Source organism: Jaculus jaculus, chromosome 5, assembly GCF_020740685.1.
Source record: "Jaculus jaculus isolate mJacJac1 chromosome 5, mJacJac1.mat.Y.cur, whole genome shotgun sequence".
In the NCBI taxonomy this organism is placed as follows: Eukaryota; Metazoa; Chordata; class Mammalia; order Rodentia; family Dipodidae; genus Jaculus; species Jaculus jaculus.
Window position 1 is genome coordinate 108,252,095 of NC_059106.1, and position 21,989 is coordinate 108,274,083.

The 21,989-nt window shown below is 39.1% G+C and overlaps 1 protein-coding gene across 5 annotated transcripts in view; it reads right to left on the reverse strand.

Moving 5' to 3' along the window:
* Nucleotides 1–21,989, reverse strand: part of Ncoa1 (nuclear receptor coactivator 1) — a 252,169-nt gene that overhangs the window by 69,487 nt on the left and 160,693 nt on the right. For all 5 annotated transcript variants that reach the window (XM_045148792.1, XM_045148791.1, XM_045148790.1 and 2 more), the window contains exons 11-13: nucleotides 10,457–10,604; nucleotides 7,959–9,282; nucleotides 4,951–5,131 (exon numbers count right to left, since the gene is read on the reverse strand). In XM_045148792.1, coding sequence (XP_045004727.1) covers nucleotides 4,951–5,131; nucleotides 7,959–9,282; nucleotides 10,457–10,604 — 1,653 coding nt within the window. The remainder of the gene's footprint in view (nucleotides 1–4,950; nucleotides 5,132–7,958; nucleotides 9,283–10,456; nucleotides 10,605–21,989) is intronic.

Consider the following 21,989-nt stretch of genomic DNA (forward strand, 5'->3'; position numbering starts at 1 on the left):
ACAGGCAAGGAGATTGGCATGAATTTAAGACTACCCTGGGTAATAGAGTGAGTTTAAGTCAGACTGGGCTACTTATCAAGACCTTGTATCAAGACAACAACAGCCCAAACAAACCCAAAACAACCAAGTAAACAAAATGAGGTAACAAAAAGAACACACAGGGGAAGAAATTTGCAGCTGAAAGAAAGTTGAGAAGCATGAATACACAAACCTAGAATTATGAAAAGTTCTGAAGATGAAACTTAGCCCCACTGAGAAATAGGACAGGATTTTCCAAAATGGGGTGCCCAGAAGAACACTAGAATAACCCCAAAGTTTGCGGTCACTGAAACATGGAGCAGGCCTCAGGCAGTGGCTGGGATAATTAAAGAACAATGAACAGCTGCTCCCCGACCTCAGTGCAGCTGACTCCAGCATCTGCCCTCCTGTAAGATTAAAATGGTGAGTTTGTGACTCATGGCAGAAATCCTGTCCAGAAAGTATCCCAAAGTGGGCTGACACATGGGGTTTCCCTATTTCCAAGTCCCATCATCTTCCAGCATCAGAGAAATGGGGTTTCTATGATCAGAACCTATACTGAATACCAAGGAAAGGGTTTCTCACTTTATCTAAAGAAATATGTTAGCAGCAGGGCGTGGTGGCACACATCTTTAATTCAGCATTCAGGAGGCCAAGGTAGGAGGACTGCTGTGAGTTTGATGCCACACTGAGGCTATATTGTAAATTCCAGGTTAGCCTGTGCTAGAGTGAGATCCTACCCCAAAAAAGCTAAAAAAAAAAAAAAAAAAAAAAGCTGGGAATGGTGGTGCATGCCTTTAATCTCAGCATTCAGTAGGCAGAGGTAGGAGGATCCTTGCAAATTCAAGGCCACCCTGAGACTACATAGTTATTTCAGCCTGGGCAAGACCCAGAGAGAAGAAGAAGGAGAAGGAGAAGGAGGAAGGAGGAAGGAGGAAGGAGGAGAAGGAGGAGTTTGTGTTTTACAAATTTGTTAAGGCAAGTCTAGAATTTCAGGTTCCAGATGTTCAGAAAAGTCCACAATCCTGATTGGTCAGAAATTGAGAATCTTCCAATCTGTGTGGGCTCTTGCATTTTTTCAGCTCAGGGATTGCTGATTAACCATCTATTCTTAGAAGCTGTTCTTTGTTTTACTAGATGATGTACAACCCAAAATATGCATAGTATATAATTCAGCCAACAATTCAAAAAGGTCTGTATACAGATTTCTTGAGCTTTTTCTACATGCCCTTTTCTTCCCTAGTACTCTATCCAGCAAGCTCTAGTTGCCAAAGTTCCAGAGAGCTCTGATAGAAAGTTGTTTTTTTTCAGCTGGGCTTTAATATCAGCACTTGGGAGACAGAGGTAGGAGGATCACCTTGAGTTCGAGGCCACCCTGTGACTACATAGTGAATTCTAGGTCAGCCTGGACTAGTGTGGGACCCTACCTCAAAAGAGAGTTGTGTTTTCAATTTAGTAACATATTCATACTCATTTTGGGTCTCCTATCTGCACTTGGTTTAGTGAACGTCTTCAAGAAAACAGCTGGACTGGCTAGGATGTATGGGAGACAGAGACACGAAGACTGCTGAAAGTTTGAGGCTGGCCTGGCCTGTATAGTGAGTTCCAGGTCAGTCAGGACTACAGAACAAGAGTCTGTCTCAAAACAACAAAACAAAACAAACAAACAAACAAAACACCAAACAGGACAAACCGAAATATCTGGGCTGCTTATACAGCAAAGGCCACAGTTCTATATAGGCTTTTTTTTTTTTGTCTGAAGTCAACTGTTTCATGTACCCATTTTTCATCATTTTTTTACAGCATTGGAAGTAGTATAGTACCAATTACTACTGTTGTGTTTATTTATTTACTTGTTTATTTATTTATTTATTTATTGTTTTCTGAGGTAGCGTTTCACTCTAGCTCAGGCTGACCTGGAATTCACTATGCAGTCTCAGGGTGGACTCAAACTCACAGCAATCCTCCTACCTCTGCCTCCCGAGTGCTGGGATGGCTCTACTCACTTGCATCTTCTCTCTGAAAGGATTTAGATTTTTTTTTTTGAGGTAGGGTCTCACTCTTGCTCAGGCCAACAACGAACACCAGACAAAAGTGCCACCTTGTGCATATGACTTTATGTGGGTACTGGAGAATCAAACTCAGACTTTGCAGACATGTGCCTTACCCCTGAAACCTCACTCCAGCCCTGGAATTCTTGTTAATAACTGTCCCTCCTTGGGACACCATGCCCGGCTTAACTTTTAATTTTTATTATTATTATTATTATTATTATTTTAACCATATTCCCTTTATTAAGAATTAACACACACACTCAAATAAATCAATATAATAACAATAAAAGAGGCTGTAGTGGTGGCTTAGTGGTTAAGGCATTTGCCTGCAAAGCCAAAGGATCTAGGTTTGACTGCCTAGGGCCCAGGCAAGCCAGATATACGTGGTGGTGCATGGGTCTACTGTTTGTTTGTAGTGGTTGGTGTGCCCATATTCTCATTTGCTCTGCCTCTTTCTTTCTCTCAAATTAATAAATAAATTATTTTTTTAAAAAGATATTAAGAGCACAAAGGAGCAGGGAATGGTAGAACAATAGGGAATATGTCATCTCAGCTCTTCTGAAGCAGGCGTATAAGGAGTTCAAGGCTAACATTGGCTATATAGTGAATTTGAGACCAGCCTGGATAGGCTTAACTTTTAAAAAAATATTTTATTTATTTGAGAGACAGAGAGGGAGAGAGAGAGAGGGGAAAAAAAAAGAGAGAGAGAAAGAGGCAGATAGAGGGGGAGAGAATGAGGGTGCCAGGACCTCAAATCATTGCAAATGAACTCCAGATTCATGTGCCACCTTGTGCATCTGGCTTATGTGGGTACTGGAGAACTGAACCTGAGTCCTTAGGCTTCGCAGACAAGTGCCTTAACCGCCAATCCATCTCTCTAGCCCTCTCCCTTTTTAATTTTTTAAAAAATATTTTCTTTTTTGTAGCGCCCTAAAAATCTTGGTAAATATTAAGGAACTGAATCATGACAGCTAAAAGCTCTAATAAGAATGAAACAAATGAGGATCCAAACCTGATTCTATTAGAAGACAGACAGGAGGCTAAGAACATACATACATTCTGCAAGTTGATTGACTAGTTTCCTCTAATTTCAGGTCATGCAATGGAATTATGATTATTGATATTCCAATTTTGAAAAAAAAATTAAAATATTTTATTTTATTTGAGAGAGAGAAAGACAGAGAGAGGCAGACACAGAGAGAGAATAGGTCCACTAGAACCTCTATCTACTATAAATGAACTTATGTGGGTCCTGGGGAATTGAACCTGAGTCCTTTGACTTTGCAGGCAATCATCTCAACCACTAAGCCATCTCTCTAGCCCTATTTAAAATAAAAATTTATTTATGAGAGAGAGAGAGAGAGAGAGAAAGAAGGAAGAAGGGAGAGGGAGAGAATGGGTATGCTAGGGCCTCTAGCCACTGCAAACTCCATATGCACACACCACCTTGTGCATCTGACTTTATGTGGGTACTGGGGAATTGAACTCAGGTCCTTAGGCCTTGCAAGCAAGCACCTTAACTGTTGCACAATTTCCTTAGCCCCCATTTTTTAAATCTGATATGAAAAAAGACTAATGATCCATCATCATGAATTTGAAGTATGTCAATGTCTTAACTAGGATAATGCCAAGCTAGGTTAGAACAATAGTAACATACTTGAGTTAGGCGTGGTGGTGCACACTTCTTATCCCAGCACTGGTAGGGCCAGGAAAAAACAAAACAAAGCAACAAAAAACAAAACCAACCCCAAAAAGCAAAAAACAGAAACAAAACAAAATAGTGACATACTTTAACAGAGTAGTCTGCTAAATAACCCATGAGCTTTCACTCATTCTATAAAATAACAAAGTTATTCCATAATCTAGAAGCCTGTGAAATGCTTGGTTGAAGAAATCTGAACTGTTTTCTTTAATCCAGGACCTCTCAACCTCTTAAAATCTTTAATAGGAGCCAGGTGTGGTGACACAAGCCTTTCACTGTAGCACTTGGGAGGCAGAGGTAGGAGGATCACTAAGAGTTCGAGGCCACCCTGAGAATACATAGTGAATTCCAGGTCAGCCTGAGCCACAGTGAGACCCTACCTGAGAAAAACAAAAACCAAACCAAAAGAAAACAAAACAAACAACAACAACAAAAAAAAACAAAGAAAAAAAAACTTTAACATGCCTACAAAACCAATAGGACACATAGTATTTGTTCAGGATACTTTAGCACAGAATATTTTCTCTTTGCAATTCCTCAGACTAATGTTCAAGGAAGATACTTGAGAAATATAATCATTTTGCTATTTTTTATTTTCAAGGAAGGGTCTCACTATAACCCAGGGTGACCTGGAATTAACTATGTACTCTCAGGCTGGCCTTGAACTCACATCAATCCTCCTACCTTGGCCTCCCAAATGCTGGGATTAAAGGTGTGTACCCAGCAAAAACCATAATCTTACTCAATACTATTTCTAAATGTTGTTATGGGGTATTTTGAGTAATAACACAAAGTTGCTCTTTCACCTCCAACTGCTCACCTGAATGTCAATTACAAAAGGGCACAGGATATACAACAATTTAAAATATGCAAGATGAGCAAGTATCTGTGATTCTAGCACTTGGAAAGTAGAGGCAGGATGATCGGCTACAAAGTAAATTCAAAGCCACCCAGAAATACATGAGATCTCATTTCCAAAAGAAAAACAAACGGCATGATGAGCTTTAAGTACATATGTCTATATACAGTAACATAACTTTGCTGTTTTTATAGTGAAATTATGAAAAGATGTTTCATTATTAATTAAAAGAGGTTTTGCAATAATACTGAAAGACAGAGTGCTAACCTACATTACCACTATACATTTAAAATGTAGTGTTGTCCCCCAGCACATACTATTCAGTCTGGAAGTGGGTCTGGCAGTGGTGGTCTGAAGTGAAGCTGGCAGGATCTCCGACTTGATGTTTATACCAGTGGCTGCCCCATCCAGCCTGTCCGTCTCACATAAGCTCGGCAACTGCGCCGCCTTCTCTAGCGTGGGCAGTAACTGATCAAACTGGTCTAGGTCAGCTGAAAACTAAGAAGAACCAAAGTTAAAGGAGAGCTATCTTACATTTTCACCTGAAAGAATGTAGACAAACAGTTATGCCTCTAAACTCTATGAATCAAATGTGATTGAATATGAAGAGAACAATAGTTTGAAACTACATGATCTACCATTCTACTGGAGAAAAAAAATGGATGCTTATGACATATTAACACACTACACCATAAGATACAGTATACCTAATTATTTCTAATATGTCTTGATATGAAGTTTGAATATAGGAAAATGAGTGGACGGAAAGAGCCAAAGAGTACTGTGGTATGATGGCACATTGGTGTTACAAGTTTTTCCTATTCCATTTCAAAATTCTGTTAAAAAAGAAAGCCAGGTGTGGTGGCACACACCTTTAATCCCAGCACTTGTGAGGCAGAGGTAGGAGGATCACCGCCAGTTGGAAGCACCCTGAGACTATATAGTGAATTCCAGGTCAGCCTGGGCTAGAGAGAAACCCTACCTTGGGGTGGGGAAAAAAGGAGAAAAAATGTTTAACTATTTAAATAGAACCAATCTTAAATAAGAAAACTTTGTTAAATGCCTACCTTTAAATTTACATTCTACTTAAAAATTTTTTTATTTGAGATAGAAAGAGAGAGAATGGGCACACCAGGGCCTCTAACCACTACAAACAAACTCCAGACACATGTGCTACTTGTGCATCTGCCTTATGTGGGTCCTGAGGAATTGAACCTGGGTCCTCTGGCTTTGTAGGCAAGTGCCTTAACCTTTAAGCCATCTCTTCAGCCCTACATTATTCTTTTTTAAAAAACAATGTTTAACGTTTTGTGAAATTAAAAAAATGCATAACAGCTTTAAATATCCCAGAAAAGATATTGTATGCTTAAGCGTTTACTAATTTCACAAATATAGCTTCTATAGTAAATAGACAGTCTCTCTGAGGTTATGTAGAAAAGAAAGCTGACCTTGATTTTACAGTATTATATACTATGGTTACTCTGAGATAACTACCATAAATGTCTATGTGTTTGAGTTAATTATTTTTTATTTATAGATTGTATAAATAAAATCATATAAATGTATTTTGAAAGTCTAAGTTCCTTCAAAATTTTATTACTACAGTTTAAGCACATTGTCATATGTAGTAGTAGTTTCTTCATTTTCACTGCTCAATTATATCCCACTGCATGAACATACCATGGTATAATTATCCATTTTTCTGTGTTGACATATTAAGTTGTTTGTAGTTTTAGATTAATAAAAGTAAACTTTTTTGTATTTTCATTATTATACCTGATTTTATTGTAACAAATAAACATTTTTGAGCACATCTTTTGTTGTACATGTGTAAAAGCTTTATCCATAAATGAAGATTGATAAATTCAACTATAATGAAATAAAGAATTTCACTTCATAACAAACCAAAAACAAAACAAAGTAATGCCGACAACAAACAAACCCATCATACCATTACCATTACAAAAAGTAATGCCACAAGCCAGGTGTGGTGGCGCACACCTTTAATCCCAGTAAAGGTGGGAGGATCACCTTGAGTTCAAGGCCACCCTGAGTGTGTGTGGGCATGGCTTGTGACTCACAGAGTGAATCAAATTAGTCATGCTGAGATATACCTATGACCATGCTGTGTATTCTCATGCTCAGTACATTAGTTCAGGTGTCTTTTTCTTTGTTCATGGATGGAGATGTGCATAGCTCATGAGAAATTGGGGTTTCACCCCAGATTTTCCCCTCTATATTATATTATATATTATATTATATATTATATTATATATTATATTATATATTATATTATATCATATTATATTATATATATTATTTATTATACTATGTTAGAAGAGATTTGTCTTTTATATTATAGAATGAATTTTGTTGTAGCAGAACTGAATATATACAGGCATGCATAATAACTTCATGCATATATCACACAAAAAGGACAGCAGGGGCTGGAGAGATGGCTCAGCTGTTAAAGGCACCTGTTTACAAAAGGATTCCATACAATGTGCTTTGTTTCCATTTAATTTTTTACTTAATATATCTTAGAACTTTTCCCATATCATCACACAAAGATTTATTCCATTTATTTATTTATCTATTTGGTTTTTTTGAGGTAGAGTCTTGCTCTAGCCCATGTTAACTTGGGATTTTCTGTAATCTCAGGGTGGCCTTAAACTCAGTGATCCTCTACCTTTGCCTTCCGAATGCTGGGATTAAAGGCATTTGCCACCACACCTGGCTTATTTTTTATTTTTTATTTACTCCTTTTAAAGCATTAAGATATGAATATATTGATCTCAAAAATGTCTGTGACAACATACCCTCCCATTAATGTACTTCTTACATGCTCGTCAATACTACCTATTATCAAATCCAAAAAAAAAAAAAATGCATATACCTAGGTTCTACCCGAGGGTTAGTCTTAATATATAGAGTGTGGAGGAGGAAAGGATAGGAAAGGTAGTTTTGTCCAAAGATTTCTTTTTCTTTTTTTGGTTTTTTAAGGTAGGGTTTCACTTTAGCCCAGGCTGGCCTGGAATTCACTATGGAGTCTCAGAGTGGCCTTGCACTCACAGCAATCCTCCTACCTCTACCTCCTGAGTGATGGGATTAAAGATGTGCGTCACCACACCCAGCTAGATTTCTAATTTTTAGAAAGAAAAAATAAATAAACATTTTGACAGCACATTGTAATTTTTTCAACAAATGATACAAATATTTTAGTATGTGTGAAGACAAATACAGTGTGAATCTTAATCTGGTCTATGGTTAGAGTTGACTATGTGAAAAAGAAATAAGGAACTCCATGAAGCAAGGAATTACCTACCTGGCTCTGGGACTCCAGTTTAACTTCCTCAGGAGCAGGTTTGGTCATTGGGGCTGGGTTTGTGTTACAAGGATCCATCTGTTCTTTCTTTTCCACTTTCACCTTTACATCATCCAGGCTCAAGTTTGGAGTTGATCTTAAATCTTTCTCATCTTTGTCTAGCAGGTAGCGTAAGAGCTGATGGTCTTTTGATTCTTTTTTCTTTGAAGCATCCAGTTCTAGTTTTATACTGGAGTTCCCTTGGGCTTGTCCAGTCACTGACACAGAAGTAGATGTGCTATCCTTTTTATCAGGTTCCACAGACAGTGTGGTAATATCAGAAGGGCTACCCTCCTGTAAAAGCCGGTGAAGAATTTTGTGGCGCTCAGTCAGGGAGCTATGAGAGGACGGGCAAGTACCCCCTGAAGAGTTAGCAGAGGCAGAGCTGGAAGTGCCCGTGCAAGACAGTACCTCTTTGCAGCTCGTGTCTATATCAGCATGCCGTAGCTGCTGCTCTGCAGTTGTTGTCAATAGCTGCACAAGTTTGTGACTGGTCTGAGAGTATTTACTGTCTCCATCTGAGAGTCTGTCATTGTTGTGCAGAAGCCCTGAATCCAGAGGTTTACCATCACTTGTGCTGTTGTCAGACTGAATCATTTCATTTAAAATAGATGCAATCTCCTTGTTATCTTTGGACTCAGCTTTTGCTGGTTGTATATTTAGTCTGCTAGGTGAATTCTGTGAGCCCATCTGCCTGAGGACTGGAGAACTGGCAGAGAAGCCAACAGAGTTATTGGGTCCTTCATTCATACCTTGTAATGATGTGACTGGGATGTTTGAATAGGATCGGTTATTATTATTATTACAGGCACTATTTGCAATGCCAACCGGAGAGTTTAATGTTGGAATATTTGGAGGAAATGAATTGCTTGGCATCCTGGTCCTTGTTGCCAGGCCAGAAGTAACCTGTCTCCTTGGAGACATGAACTGTGCTAGGGAAATTCCTGTATCTTCCATAGGAGAATTACTGAGGTTTAAAGAGGGATTACTGCTCTGGGAACTTGCCTGTCCCTGGTTTAAGGCAACATTGGCTACAATCTGATTTCCAGGTGAGCATCCAAAACTCCCTTGGTTATTAGAGTTACTATGACTGCTGCTGCTGTGAAGGTCTGAACTCTGTTGGCGGTTTACTCTGGCAGAGACCATGTTGTTGCTGGATGGTGGTAATGTGGATGAACGGGCCATACCATGAGCTGGAGAGATACTAGGATTGATGGAGGGGTTTATTCGGGGAACTGACATTCCAGAATTAGGGTCATCTTGAGGAGAAAGTCCACTGTGTGCCCTAAGGGTGGGGGAGAAAGACATTATTATCCAATCATCTTCATTTCTATTAAGTTATTTTTATGATGCTATATAAGACAATTAACCTCATTAATGTTTCACACCATCAGATAGAGAGCTTCAGTATCACCTTAAATTAAGGAAAGCCAGTGGATTGCCAGTACTATTGTGAAATATCAGTACCACCTCCAAGGAGACAGAGCTTATGGACTCTTAAACTTGGTAACAGTCCCAATTATATGAGTAAGAAATGTCTCCTAGTGCTAGAGAAAATGAAATAGATGTACTGTTATTTAATAAAATTAAACTTAACACAAATAACATTGCAATAATAGTTTTGGTTGAAAAAGAAACTTCTTATGTCTTTGTTGATGAAGCATTTTATTCATGATTCCTCCATTACAACTTTTAAGTATTTCAACTCCAAAGAGGAAGACTGGGTAAGGAAAATACTGTGTTACTGATGTGAAAATTAAAAAGGGTGGGATAAGCATACATAGTAAATGTTTTGAAAGAGAAATTACAATATGAAAAAAAGAACTACACTAATTCTACTCACAAGAGATTTCAACTAGAAAAAGCAATACTGAAGTCAAGTTAACTGAGCTCTTTATTCAAATTCCTAATTATGACAACAGATTTGTGACTGGCATTACCATGTTCCAATAAGCAAAACTTCAGATGAAGAAAAGATGAAGTGAGAGAAATGTCCTTGTTTTTAAAAGTTAAGCAGTTGTAAATGTGGGGTTTAAATTAATCATAGGATAAGAGAATAATTTCATGAATTTACTATAATATCAGTAAAAAAAAACTTAGAGGGGATCAAATTAGAAATAACAACATTCAAAGATCTCAAGTTGATAGTTTAGTGATTAATGCTTCCATGAAAAACTCTGTCTACTCAAGAGTGATAAACTTTGTCCTAATAAAAACGTCTTTAAGACTAAAATTAATGCTACAAACCGAAATCTCTTCTATGAATATAAGTTGTAAATTTTTAGGCACTTTTCTCTTTTGCTCCCTAAAACATATTTTTCAGCTTTCTTTCCTGTCTGCCTTTATAAACAATAATAGTACCTGACAACAACTCTCAAACCCAACCTGGATCTACTAATCATACACTCATTACGCTATTCTTAAGCCTGACTTCCATTTCCTTTCCAAATAAGTAGTACCTGTCGATGATATGAATTCCCATGATGAAAGGTTGCATGTCTGGACTTTGAGGGTAGCAAAGTTTACACTTGGTGTGGGCGCTAAGCATTGTCCCATCATTCAATATGAATCTATAGGATGGGCTGGAGGCAGTGCCACGGGTCATCACTGTTTCAAACAAAAGAGAAACCTAGTTACAATTCTGACACTTGAATATTGGGCAAAGGAGAGTTACCAGGTCTTATTTCTACCAGGAACCTCAATAAAAATGCCCTCCCAATTGTGCCTGCTCATACTCAAATAGTTCAGAAAAAGCAGAGATGGAGGAAAATAATTCCACTTTAAATATACCACTCGATGACAGTTTTTACCTTAGTCCTGTTTGAATGGGTGCCTCCTGAACATAAGCTTGAATTATGACAAAACCCCAAACATCAATCTTAAAATAACCATATAATGGGGCAACTATTCAAATAAATTGTTTCCAAAAACAATACCCAGAAGTACTTTTCTCTTCTTTGCTTTTAACAAGTTTTGTTTCAATTTCTTTTGCTAGCAATTTTTTTTTAAATAACAACTTCATATAACATAAAATTCACCATGGGAACCTTAAGATATCTAAGATGGCTTATAAAAGAGTCAATGCTGTTTGGTTCATTATGTTGTATAAGCTATCAGATAGATGTTTGTGTAACAATCTGATATAAGGCAAATAATATACTTTAACTTTTGAAGTAAGATTATTATTTTGGATGATAATGTGTAGAATAAAATTCAGTATATTATAATTCATAGAGATTCCCCCCCCCCTTTTTTTGAGGTAGGGTCTCACTCTAGCCCAGGTTGACCTACAATTCACTATGTAGTCTCAGGGTAGCCTCGAACTCTCAGCGATCCTCCTACCTCTGCCTCCCAACTGCTGGGATTAAAGGCGTGCACCACCACACCTGGACAGAGATCCATTCTTTGAAATGAGAAAAGGGTAATTTTTTCTTCAGTGCTGATACAATCCAGAGCCTCATATGTTAGGAAGATAACATTTAGTCATAATTCCCTAGTTCTTAAAACATGAATTAATTAGAACATAAGACTCTTTAAATTTTGGTGCTTGATTGATTTAATATTGACCTTAACTTATGCCAATAATATTATACTCTCTAGCAATAGAGCCTAGTACATAGTAGGGTTTGAATAAATATTTATTATATAGCCACCTAAGAAAAATAATATATCTTCAAGTACAAACGTCTCGAATCACACACACAGTTTGTCGATTTTTTTTTGTTGTTTGTTTTTTTGAGGTAGAGTCTCACTCTAGCCCATGCTGACCTGGAATTCACTATGTAGTCTCAGGGTAGCCTCGAATTCATGGTGATCCTCTTACCTCTGCCTCCCAAGTGCTGGGATTAAAGGTGTGCACCACCACGCCCAGCCAGTTAGTCAATTTTTAAACATCATGAGAGCTTTAAGGGAGTGCGCGTGAGAGAGAGAGAGAGAGAGAGAGACAGAGAGACAGAGAGAGACAGAGAGAGAGAGACAGAGAGGGAAAACGAGAACACTAGGCCTTTTGCTACTGCAACTGAATTGCAGAGGCACTCACTTCTTTGTGCATCTGGCTGTTTATAGGGATATTGGGGAGTCATGCCCAGGTTAGCAAGCTTTGCAAACAAGCACCTTTAACTTCTGAAGCCATCTCTCCACACCCCACTGACACATACACACACACACACTTTTGGTTTTTTGAGGTAGGGTCTTGCACTAGCCCAAGATGATCTGGAATTCACTATGTAATCTCAGCACGCCTGGTGCAACTGGTATTTTGAATTAAGGGGAAGATTGAGAAATTCTACAAATTTGGGTGCATAAGCACTTACTATATGCATGCCCAAATTTCCTTTTAATTATGCTCCCAGGTTCAGGTGTGTAATTCCATTTTGATCCCAGGTATTAGTTTCAATCTAGGTTTTCCCACATATTCCATGAGTATTTTGATCTCTAATTGCTTAATTTTTTGTTTTATTTTGAGACAAGGTTTCACTATGTAGCTCAGGCTGGCCTTAAACTCACCACATTTAGCCTCCTGAGTGCTAAAATAGGTACTTGACCATTTCTAAACTTTTTAGACAAGTAGCATGAAGGGATATAACTAAAGAGGTATCACTAAGACCCTAGAAATAGTCCCTGGAAACTTTTTTTTTTCTTAGTTTTTCAAGGTCGGGTCTCCTCTGGCCCAGGCTAATCTGGAATTCACTATGTAGTCTCAGAGTGGCCTTGAACTCATGGTGATCCTCCTACCTCTGCCTCCTGAGTACTGGGATTAAAGGCATGTGCCACTACGCCCAGCTCCCTGGAAACTTTTGACAACTGTTTTTGTTTTGCTTTTTTTCTTCCTAGAAGAGACTTAAGTCACAAAACAAAACAAAAAAATATTAAACTTCCCTGGCCATAGCAGCTGTAGAAGTACAGCTGTTTCTGAGGAATCTGATTCCTGCAAAGCACACTGAGCAGGTGTAAAATGTGTGGCAGTGACTTATAGGCCAATGCTGGTAGATAATCATTTTTTCCTATTTCCCTAGATATAAGAATTTAATTTCTGGGCTGGAAAGTTTATTTTAGAGAGAGACAGAGATAGATGAAGAGAAAGAGAGAAAATGGGTGCACCAAGGCCTTCAACCTCTGGAAATGAACTCCAGATGCATGTGCTACCTTGTGCATCTGCCTTACATAGGTCTTGAGGATTTGGACCTGGGTCCTTTGGCTTTGCAGGCAAATGCATTAACTGCTCAGCCATCTCTCCAGCCCTAAATTCTTACTTTAAATGTTCTCAACAAAGAGTGACATAAAAAAGATTTTCAGCTATTCTGTTATGTTGATCATGGAATTAACTATATTACACAAGCCTCCAACAGCATTCTGGTTAATCATTAATAGGGACATTTAACAACCAACACTTCTAAACTTCTTAAACCATAAATCCCTGTCAACCCGCTTGTGATCTCTTTCTTTCTCCATGTGTGAATATGCACATGTGTGTGTGTGTGTGTGTGTGAAGTGTTTTGTTTTGAGGCACAAACTCACTCTGGAACCCAGGCAACCCTGGAACTCACAACATAGCATTGACTGCATTCACAGAAATCCTCCTGCCTTGGCCTCCCAAGTGCTGCGATAGGGAGGTACCACCACACCTGGTGCTTTATTTAATTCATGTTAACTTAAGGTAACAAAAAGATGAGCAAAGAATAAGTTCCAAAACATAAATATTTAAAATTCTATCACTCAGATGTAAACATTATTACAATAACCTCCTAGAACTGGACAGACATACATATGAGAGTTAGATTATATGATATAAAGTAGACATTTCAAAGATAAGAAATTATGACCTATTATATAGTAATAAGTAAATAAACAAAACTTTCATAAACTTCTTTATAGATTATACATATAAACATACAGATATCTCAGTATTCTGAATGACTACTTTTTTGTTGTTGCTTTGTTTTGTTTTCTGAGATAGGGTCTCGCTCTAGCTCAGGCTGACCTGGAATTCACTATGTAGTCTCAGAGTGACCTTGAATTTATGGTGATCCACATACCTCTGCCTCTCATGTGCTGGGATTAAGGGCATGCACCACCATGTCTGGTTTAAGACTACTTTTTGTTTGTTGGATTTTTTTTTTTTTTTTTTTGAGGTAAGGTCTTGATCTAGCCCAGGCTGACCTGGAATTCACTCAGGCTGGCCTCAGACTCCTAGTGTTTCCCTCTTCCTCAGCCTCTCAACTGCTATATGTGTAAAAGACATGCATCATCATGCCTGGTTGTTTCTTCTTTGTCGTTGTTGTTTATTTTTATTTATTTGAGAGTGACAGACAGAGAAAAAATGAGGCAGATAGATACATAAGAGAGAGAATGGGCACACCAGGGCCTTCAGCCACTGCAAATGAACTCCAGATGTGTGCACCCCCTTGTGCATCTGGCTAAGGTGGGTCCTGGGGAATCAAGCCTCGAACTGGGGTCCTTAGGCTTTACAGGCAAGTGCTTAACCACTAAGCCATCTCTCCAGCCCTGGTTGTTTATTTCTTTATTAGAGAGAGAGAGACAGACAGACACACACACAGAGAGAAAGGAGTAAAGAGGCAGACAGAGAGAGTGAATATGGGCATGCATGCCAGGGCCTCTTGCTACTAAAGTGAACTCCAGATGCATACACTCCTTTGTGCATCTGGTTTTATATGGGTATTGGGGAATCAAACCTGGGTCGTCAAGCTTTGCAAGCAAGCATTTTAATCACTGAGCCATCTCTCTAGCCCATGACTGCTATCTTGTGGATGTTTGTGCATGTGTACATGTGTGCATGTGTATATGGAGGCCAAAGGACAACCACCAGTGTCGTTCTTCAGGCATCATCCACCTTTTTTTGAGACAGGATCTTTCAATGACCTGGAGCTTACCAATTAGGCTACAGAGATCTGCACAAGCCTGCCTCCTCAATGCTGGGATTACAAGCACATGCCACCATGCCCAGCTTTTAAAAATGTAGATTCTGAGCAGGCGTGGTGACTTATGCCTTTAATCCCAGCACTTGGGAGGCAGAGGTAGGAGGATTGCCATGAGTTTGAGGCCAGCCTGAGATTGCATAGTGAATTCCAGGTCAGCCTGGGCCAGAGCAAGACCCTACCTCAAAAAACCAAAAAAAAAAAAAAAAAAAAAAGTAGGTCCTCATGCTTGTAAGGCAGAGCTATCTCCCCAGACCCTATGTACCCTTCTCTTACTGCTGATGTACCACAGGAAAAAGTACTTTGTGTAAAAATAACTTTGAGAACTGGACATGGTGGTGTATGCCTTTAATCCCAGCACACGGGAGGCAGAGGTAGGAGGACTGCTCTGAGTTTGAGGCCACCCTAACACTACACAGTGAATTCCAGGTCAGCCTTAGCTAGAGTGAGACCCTACCTTGAAAAACAAAAACAACAACTCCCCCCCGAAACAAAACAAAACCTTTGAGTAACAAAGTTGAAAAGGCACTTATACTGTAGAACTTAAAATATTAAAATATTTTAAATGTATTTTATGAGTCCCTAAAAATGTGAGGTTAAAGCATTTACCAAACTCAAGCATGAAACTTTCCTAGTTATAGCTATCAATAGTTTGTGAAACCTAGCTAAACTTCTCAATAAGGAAACATCCCAGGCTATGGAACTCTCATTTAGTAGTGTGTGGTGGGGCCAACAAATACAGAATAACAATTACCTGTATGGATCTCTTATTGGGGACTTTGGGAAGCAATTAATACCCTTCTTTAAAGTAATAATTCTGGGGCCACAAAGATGGCTCACCAGTTAAGGCACCTGCCTGCAAAGGCTAAAGACCTTTGAAATTCCCCAGTACCCACATAAAGCCAGATGTACAAAGTGGCACATGCATCTGAAGTTTGTTTGCAGTAAATGGAGGCACTAGTACACCTATTCTCTCTATCTCCTATCTCTCTCTGCTTGCATATAAATAAGTAAATACTTAAAGTAATAGCTTATTTGTTTGCTTGTTTTGTTTTTGCTTTTCAAGGCAGGGTCTTGCTCCAGCCCAGGCTGACCCAGAATTCACAATGTATTCTCAGGGTGGTGTAAACTCAGTGATTCACCTACCACTGCCTACCAAGTGCTGGGATTAAAGGTGTGTGCCACTATGCCCGGCTAAAGTAATAGTTCTGAATTGAACAGAATCTAAGAACCTTTTACAAACTATCTCCACTTTCATGAGCTATCATCTAGTTTAAACAGTTCCTCAATGGATCTTAATGCCCATTTCCCCAAGTTTTAAGGAATAACACACACTGAAAATAAAACAAAAATATGAGACTTTTATTTAGTCCACACAAGTGTTTCCACATACTCCTTGATTAAAATGTGGTTTCATATTTAACTCTGGGAAATAAAATAATAAAAACCTTTAAATTTATTTATTTATTTATCTGTGCACATGAGGGAGGCAGGGAAAGAGAGAGAGACAGAATGGGAGTACTAGGCCTCTAGCTGCTGCAAAAATACTCCAGATGCATGTGTCACTTTGTGTATCTGGCTTTATACAGGTACTAGGTAATCGAACCTGGGCCCTTAGGCTTTGCAGGCAAGCCCCTTAACTACTGAGCCATCACTCCAGCCCTAAGCATCCTTAAAAAGCACTTCATGAGACAGATATGGTGGTTCACATCCATAATCCTAGCACATAGGAGACAGAAACAGAAAGATTGGCAGTTCAAGGTCATCTGAGCCATATAGCAAGTTGTAGGACAGCCTGAAGTATATGTGACTGTAACAACAAGAAAGAAAGAAAGAAAGAAAGAAAGAAAGAAAGAAAGAAAGAAAGAAGAGAGAGAGAAGAGAGGGAGGGAGGGAGGGAGGGAGGGAGGGAGGGAGGGAGGGAGGGAGGGAGGGAAAGAAAGAAGCAGAAAGAGAGGGGTAAGGATAGAAAGAGCTGGGCATTGTGGTGCATGACTTTAATCCCAGCACATCGAGGTAGCAGGATCACTATAAGCTCAAGAATAGCCTGAGATACCAGTCATGGTGATTCACGCCTTTAATCCCAGCACCTGGGAGGCAGCATTGGTAGGAGGATTGCTGTGAGTTTGAGGCCACCCTGCTGAGACTACATAGTGAATTCCAGGTCAGCCTGGGCTCAGGTGAGAGCCTACCTCGAAAAACCAAAAAAAAAAAAGGGGGGGGGTGGATGGGGATGGGGGGCTATACTTGCCTAACATTTGTGAAGGCTTAGATTCAATCCTAAGCAATGGAAAAAACAAAAACAAAACAAAACAAAACAAAACAAAAACATAACCCCAGAGCTGGAGAGATGACTTAGCACTTAAGGTGCTGGCATGCAAAGCTAAAGGAGCAGGGATCAATTCCTCCGGACCCATGTAAGCCAGATGCACATGGTAGTGCATGCATCTGAAGTACTTTTGTAATGGCTAAGGGCTCTGGTATGCCCATTATCTTTTCCCTCTCTCAAATAAATAAAAATAAAATATAAAGGTATGAGCCACCATGCCCAGCATGCAGACTAAAAAAGAAAAAGAAAAAAAGAAAGAAAGAGAGCACTTTATAAACTGGTACTACCAAAAGCATCTGAAAAGTTAAGAACAAAAATTATAATGCAGGCCAGGCATGGTGCTGCATGCCTTTAATCCTAGTACTTGGGAAGCAGAGGTAGAAAGATGGCTGTGAGTTCGAGGCTAGACTGAGACTACATAGTGAAATTCAGGTCAGCCTGAGCTAAAGCAAGACCTTGTCTCACAAACCTAAACATTAAAAAATTGGGGCTGGAGAGATTGCTCAGTACTTATTTGCAAAGCCTGATATGGGTACTGGGGCTCAATTCCCCAGTACCCATATAAAGCCAGATGCATAAAGTGGTACATGCATCTGGAATTTGTTTGCAGTGGTGAGTTGTGCTTGCATTCTCTACCTACCTCTTTCTGTCTATCTCAAATAAATAAAAATATTAAAAATAGGGCTGGAGAGATGGCTTAGCGGTTAAGTGCTTGCCTGTGAAGCCTAAGGACCCCAGTTCGAGGCTCGATTCCCCAGGATCCATGTAAGCCAGATGCACAACGTGGTGCATGCATCTGGAGTTTGTTTGCAGTGGCTGGAGGCCCTGACGTGCCCATTATCTCTCTGTCTGTCGCTCTCAAATAAATAAATAAAAAAAAAAACCGAAAATCTATCTGCCTCCCAAGTGCTGGGATTAAAGGTGTGCACCACTAAACCTGGCTAATAAAAGCATTTAAGTATTAAAAATATTAATGCATATTAGGATCTCATACCAGTTGCAGCCTTCAAATAATAAGACAGCAGGCAAAAAGATGACAGATGGAGGACAAATTTGTCTAAGTGACAGCCACTAAAATTTTACAAACAACGAAGGCGAGAGTGGTATAATTCAACTTTTTTCCACCTCAAATTTACGCTTATTTAAGTTGACAAGTAAAATTTCATGTATTTTCCCTATACAACATGATGCCTTAAAGAACATATCCACTGTGGGTGTTTAAATCTGGCTAATTAACATATGCCATATCACAACAACTCCCAGCAATCCTTGAGAATATATAACCATTAACTATATTCATCATTGTATACAATGTATTTTTTAAAATATTTTTTATTTTTACTTATTTAAAGAGAGAGAAAGAAGAAGGGAGGGAGGAAGAGAAAGGGAATGAATGAGAATGGGTGCACCAGGGCCTCCAGCACTGCAACTTCCAGATGCATGTGTGACCTTGTGCATATGGCTTACATGGGTCCTGGAGAATCAAACCTGGATCATTTGGCTTTGTAGGCAAGTGCCTTAACTGCTAAGCCATCTCTTCAGCCCTACAATGTATTTCTTATACTATTCTTAAATATAATCATTTGAGCAATATCACCTCAACAGCCCCTTCCATCTCTGCCAATCAACTCAGCCTCTCATAGTCACCATTCTTTTTTTTTTTTTAACTTGAAAGTGAGAGAGAGAGAGAGACAGAGGAAGAGACAGAGAGAGAGTGCATGTGCCAGGGCCTCCAGCCACTGCAAACGAACTCCAGACACATGCACGATCTTGTGCATTTGGCTTACGTAGGTCCTAGGGAATCGAACTGGGGTCCTTAGGCTTTGCAGGCAATCACCTTAACCACTAAACCATTTCCCCAGCTCTCATAGTCACCATTCTACTCAGTTTCTATGAAATCAACTATTTTGGATTCTGCATGAGTGAGATCTTATGCAATTTGTCTTTCTGTGCCTGACTTATTTTTTTTCTAAAGGGCTGGAGAGATGGCTTAGCAGTTAAGGCATTTGCCTTCAAAGCCAAAGGACCTCAGTTTGATTCCCCAGGACCCACATAAGCCAGATACACAATGGGGTACATGTTTCTGGAGTTCGTTTGCAGTGGCTGGAGGCCTTGGCATGCCCATTCCCTCTCTTCCTCTCTCTACGTCTTCTCTGTCTCTCAAATGAATAAATAAAGTTGAAAAAAAAAAAAAAGGCTGGAGAGATGGCATAGCGGTTAAGGTGCTTGTCTGCAAAGCCAAAGGACCTAGGTTCAATTCCCATCATAAACCAGATGCACAAGGTGGCATGGATCTGAGTTCCTTTGCAGTGGCTAGAGGCCCTGGCAAATCCTCTCTCTCTCTTTTTGCCTCTTTCTTTCTCAAATAAAAAAAATTAAAAAATTTTAGTGTGCTTGGGTGCTGGGGAGATAGCTCAACAGTTAAAGGCTTGCTCAGGTTTGATTCCCCAATATTCATATAATGCACAAAGTAGCACATGCAGCTGGCATTTGTTTGAAGCAGCAAGAGGCCTTGGCATACCCATCTCTATTTCTCTCTCTCTTTCCGTAGCTACCCACATTCAAAAAAGATAACAGGATATCCTGTGTATAGACGAATAGAATTCATCATATATGTATATGGTGGTGTATGTATATATGAATGTATATAAGGAAACATATAGATCACATCTTCTTCATTTCCATTTACCTCCTGAAAAGCACTTAAGTGGATTCCACATCTTGGCTAATATGAATAGTGAGTGATGCAGTAAGCAATGGAACAAGGATATCACTTCAGCATACTGATCTCATTTCCTTTTGTTATATTCCCAGAAATGGGATTGCTGAACCACCCAGAAGTTCTATATTTTTTATTTTTATTTATTTGAGAATGAGAAAGAGGCAGATACAGAGAGATAGAGACAATGGGCGTGCCAGGGTCTCTAGCCATTGAAAATGAACTCCAGATGAAGCTGCCACCTTGTGCATCTGGCTTGTGTGGATCCTGGGGAATTGAACCTAGGTCTTTTGGCTTCTCAGGCAAGCATTTTAACTACTAAGCCATCTCTTCAGCCCCAGAAGTTATACTTCTTTTTTTTTTTTTTTTGGTGGTGATATATCTTTATAGAAATTCTATTTTTATTTTTTTAATGCCTTGAAGAACTCCAATACTTTTCTCCATAACAGCTGTACTAGTTTATGTTTCCACCTATAGCATACAAATAGTTTCCTTTTTTCTCTCCTTACCAACACTTAATTTTTATCTTTCTGATAACAGCCATTCTAACAAGAATATGTCTATGCTGTGGTGGTTTGCATATAAAATGTCCACTATAGGCTCATTTATTTTAATATTTAATCTCCAGCTGGTGGTGCTGCTCTGGAAGGTTGTGGACCCTTTAGAAGGTAAACATTGCTAGAGGAAATGCATCATGGGATGGTGGGCTTTGAGGTGAGAGCTAGACCCATGTGCTGTTCTCTTTCTCTATATTCTCTCTAGCTGATGTGACAATGTGATGTTGCCTTCCTGTTCCTGCCAGGATGGACTCTACTCTATGGAACTGTATGTGGAAATAACTTTTTTCCTCCCTGGTATTTTGTCCCAGCAATGAGAAATAATTGATACAGTGGCTCACTGGTTTCCAACCATCTCTAAGTGAAAGAAGCAGTAAAGAAACTACAAATGTAAATTATAACTCCTTTCATTCTTGACAGATGGATCTCTTATCAAGTCACATACAAAGGCAAGCCTATCAGGATCACAGCACATTATTGAACACAAACTTTCAGAGCCAGAAGGGCTTGGAATGAATGTACTCCAAGTTCTGAAAGATGACAACTGTCAACCAAGGTTACTTTATCCTGCAAAGCTATCCATTCAAATAGATGGAGAAATAAGGACATTCCATAACAAAAGCAGGAATATTTGAAGGAATATTTGAAGATAGCACCAGCTCTACAAAAAAATACTTGAAAGAATCCTCCATGCTGAAGAGAAAGAAAACAAACATATAAGGAACCAGGAAAAAACAAACCATACTCAAATGCTAGTTAGTACAAGAGAGTAAAATTGGAAGAACTACAAAAAAAAAAAAATGGCAAAATGAAACACACCTTTCAATAATATCTCTTAATATCAACGGCCTCAATGCTCAAATCAAAAGACATAGATTTTCAGACTGGGTTAAAAAGCAGGATCCTTCAATTTGTTGCCTCCAAGAAACTCACCTTTCTACAAAGGAGGACAATATCTTAGGGTGAAAGGTTGGAAAATGGTGTTTCAAGCAAATGGGCCTAGAAAACAAGCAGGGGTTGCTATCCTAATTTCTGACAAGGTAAACTTCAGTCCAACATTAGTCAGGGATGATAAGGAAGGTCACTTTATGTTGGTTAAAGGCACATTCCAACAGGAGGACATTACAATCTTAAATAAATATGCACCTAACATGGAGGCTCCCAACTTCATCAAACAAACACTGTTAGAATTAAGGTCACAGATAACACCAAACACAGTTGTAGTGGGTGACTTCAACACCCCACACTCTTCAATTAACAGATCATCCCGGGAAAAAATAAACAGAGAGGCATCTGGATTAAATGAGGTCATAGAACAAATTTTTTTTTTTGTTGTTGTTGTTTTGTTTTTGTTTTTTTGAGATAGGGTCTCATTTGGGTTCAGGCTGACCTGGAATTCACTATGTAGTCTCAGGGTGGCCTCAAACTCTCGATGATCCTCCTATCTCTGCC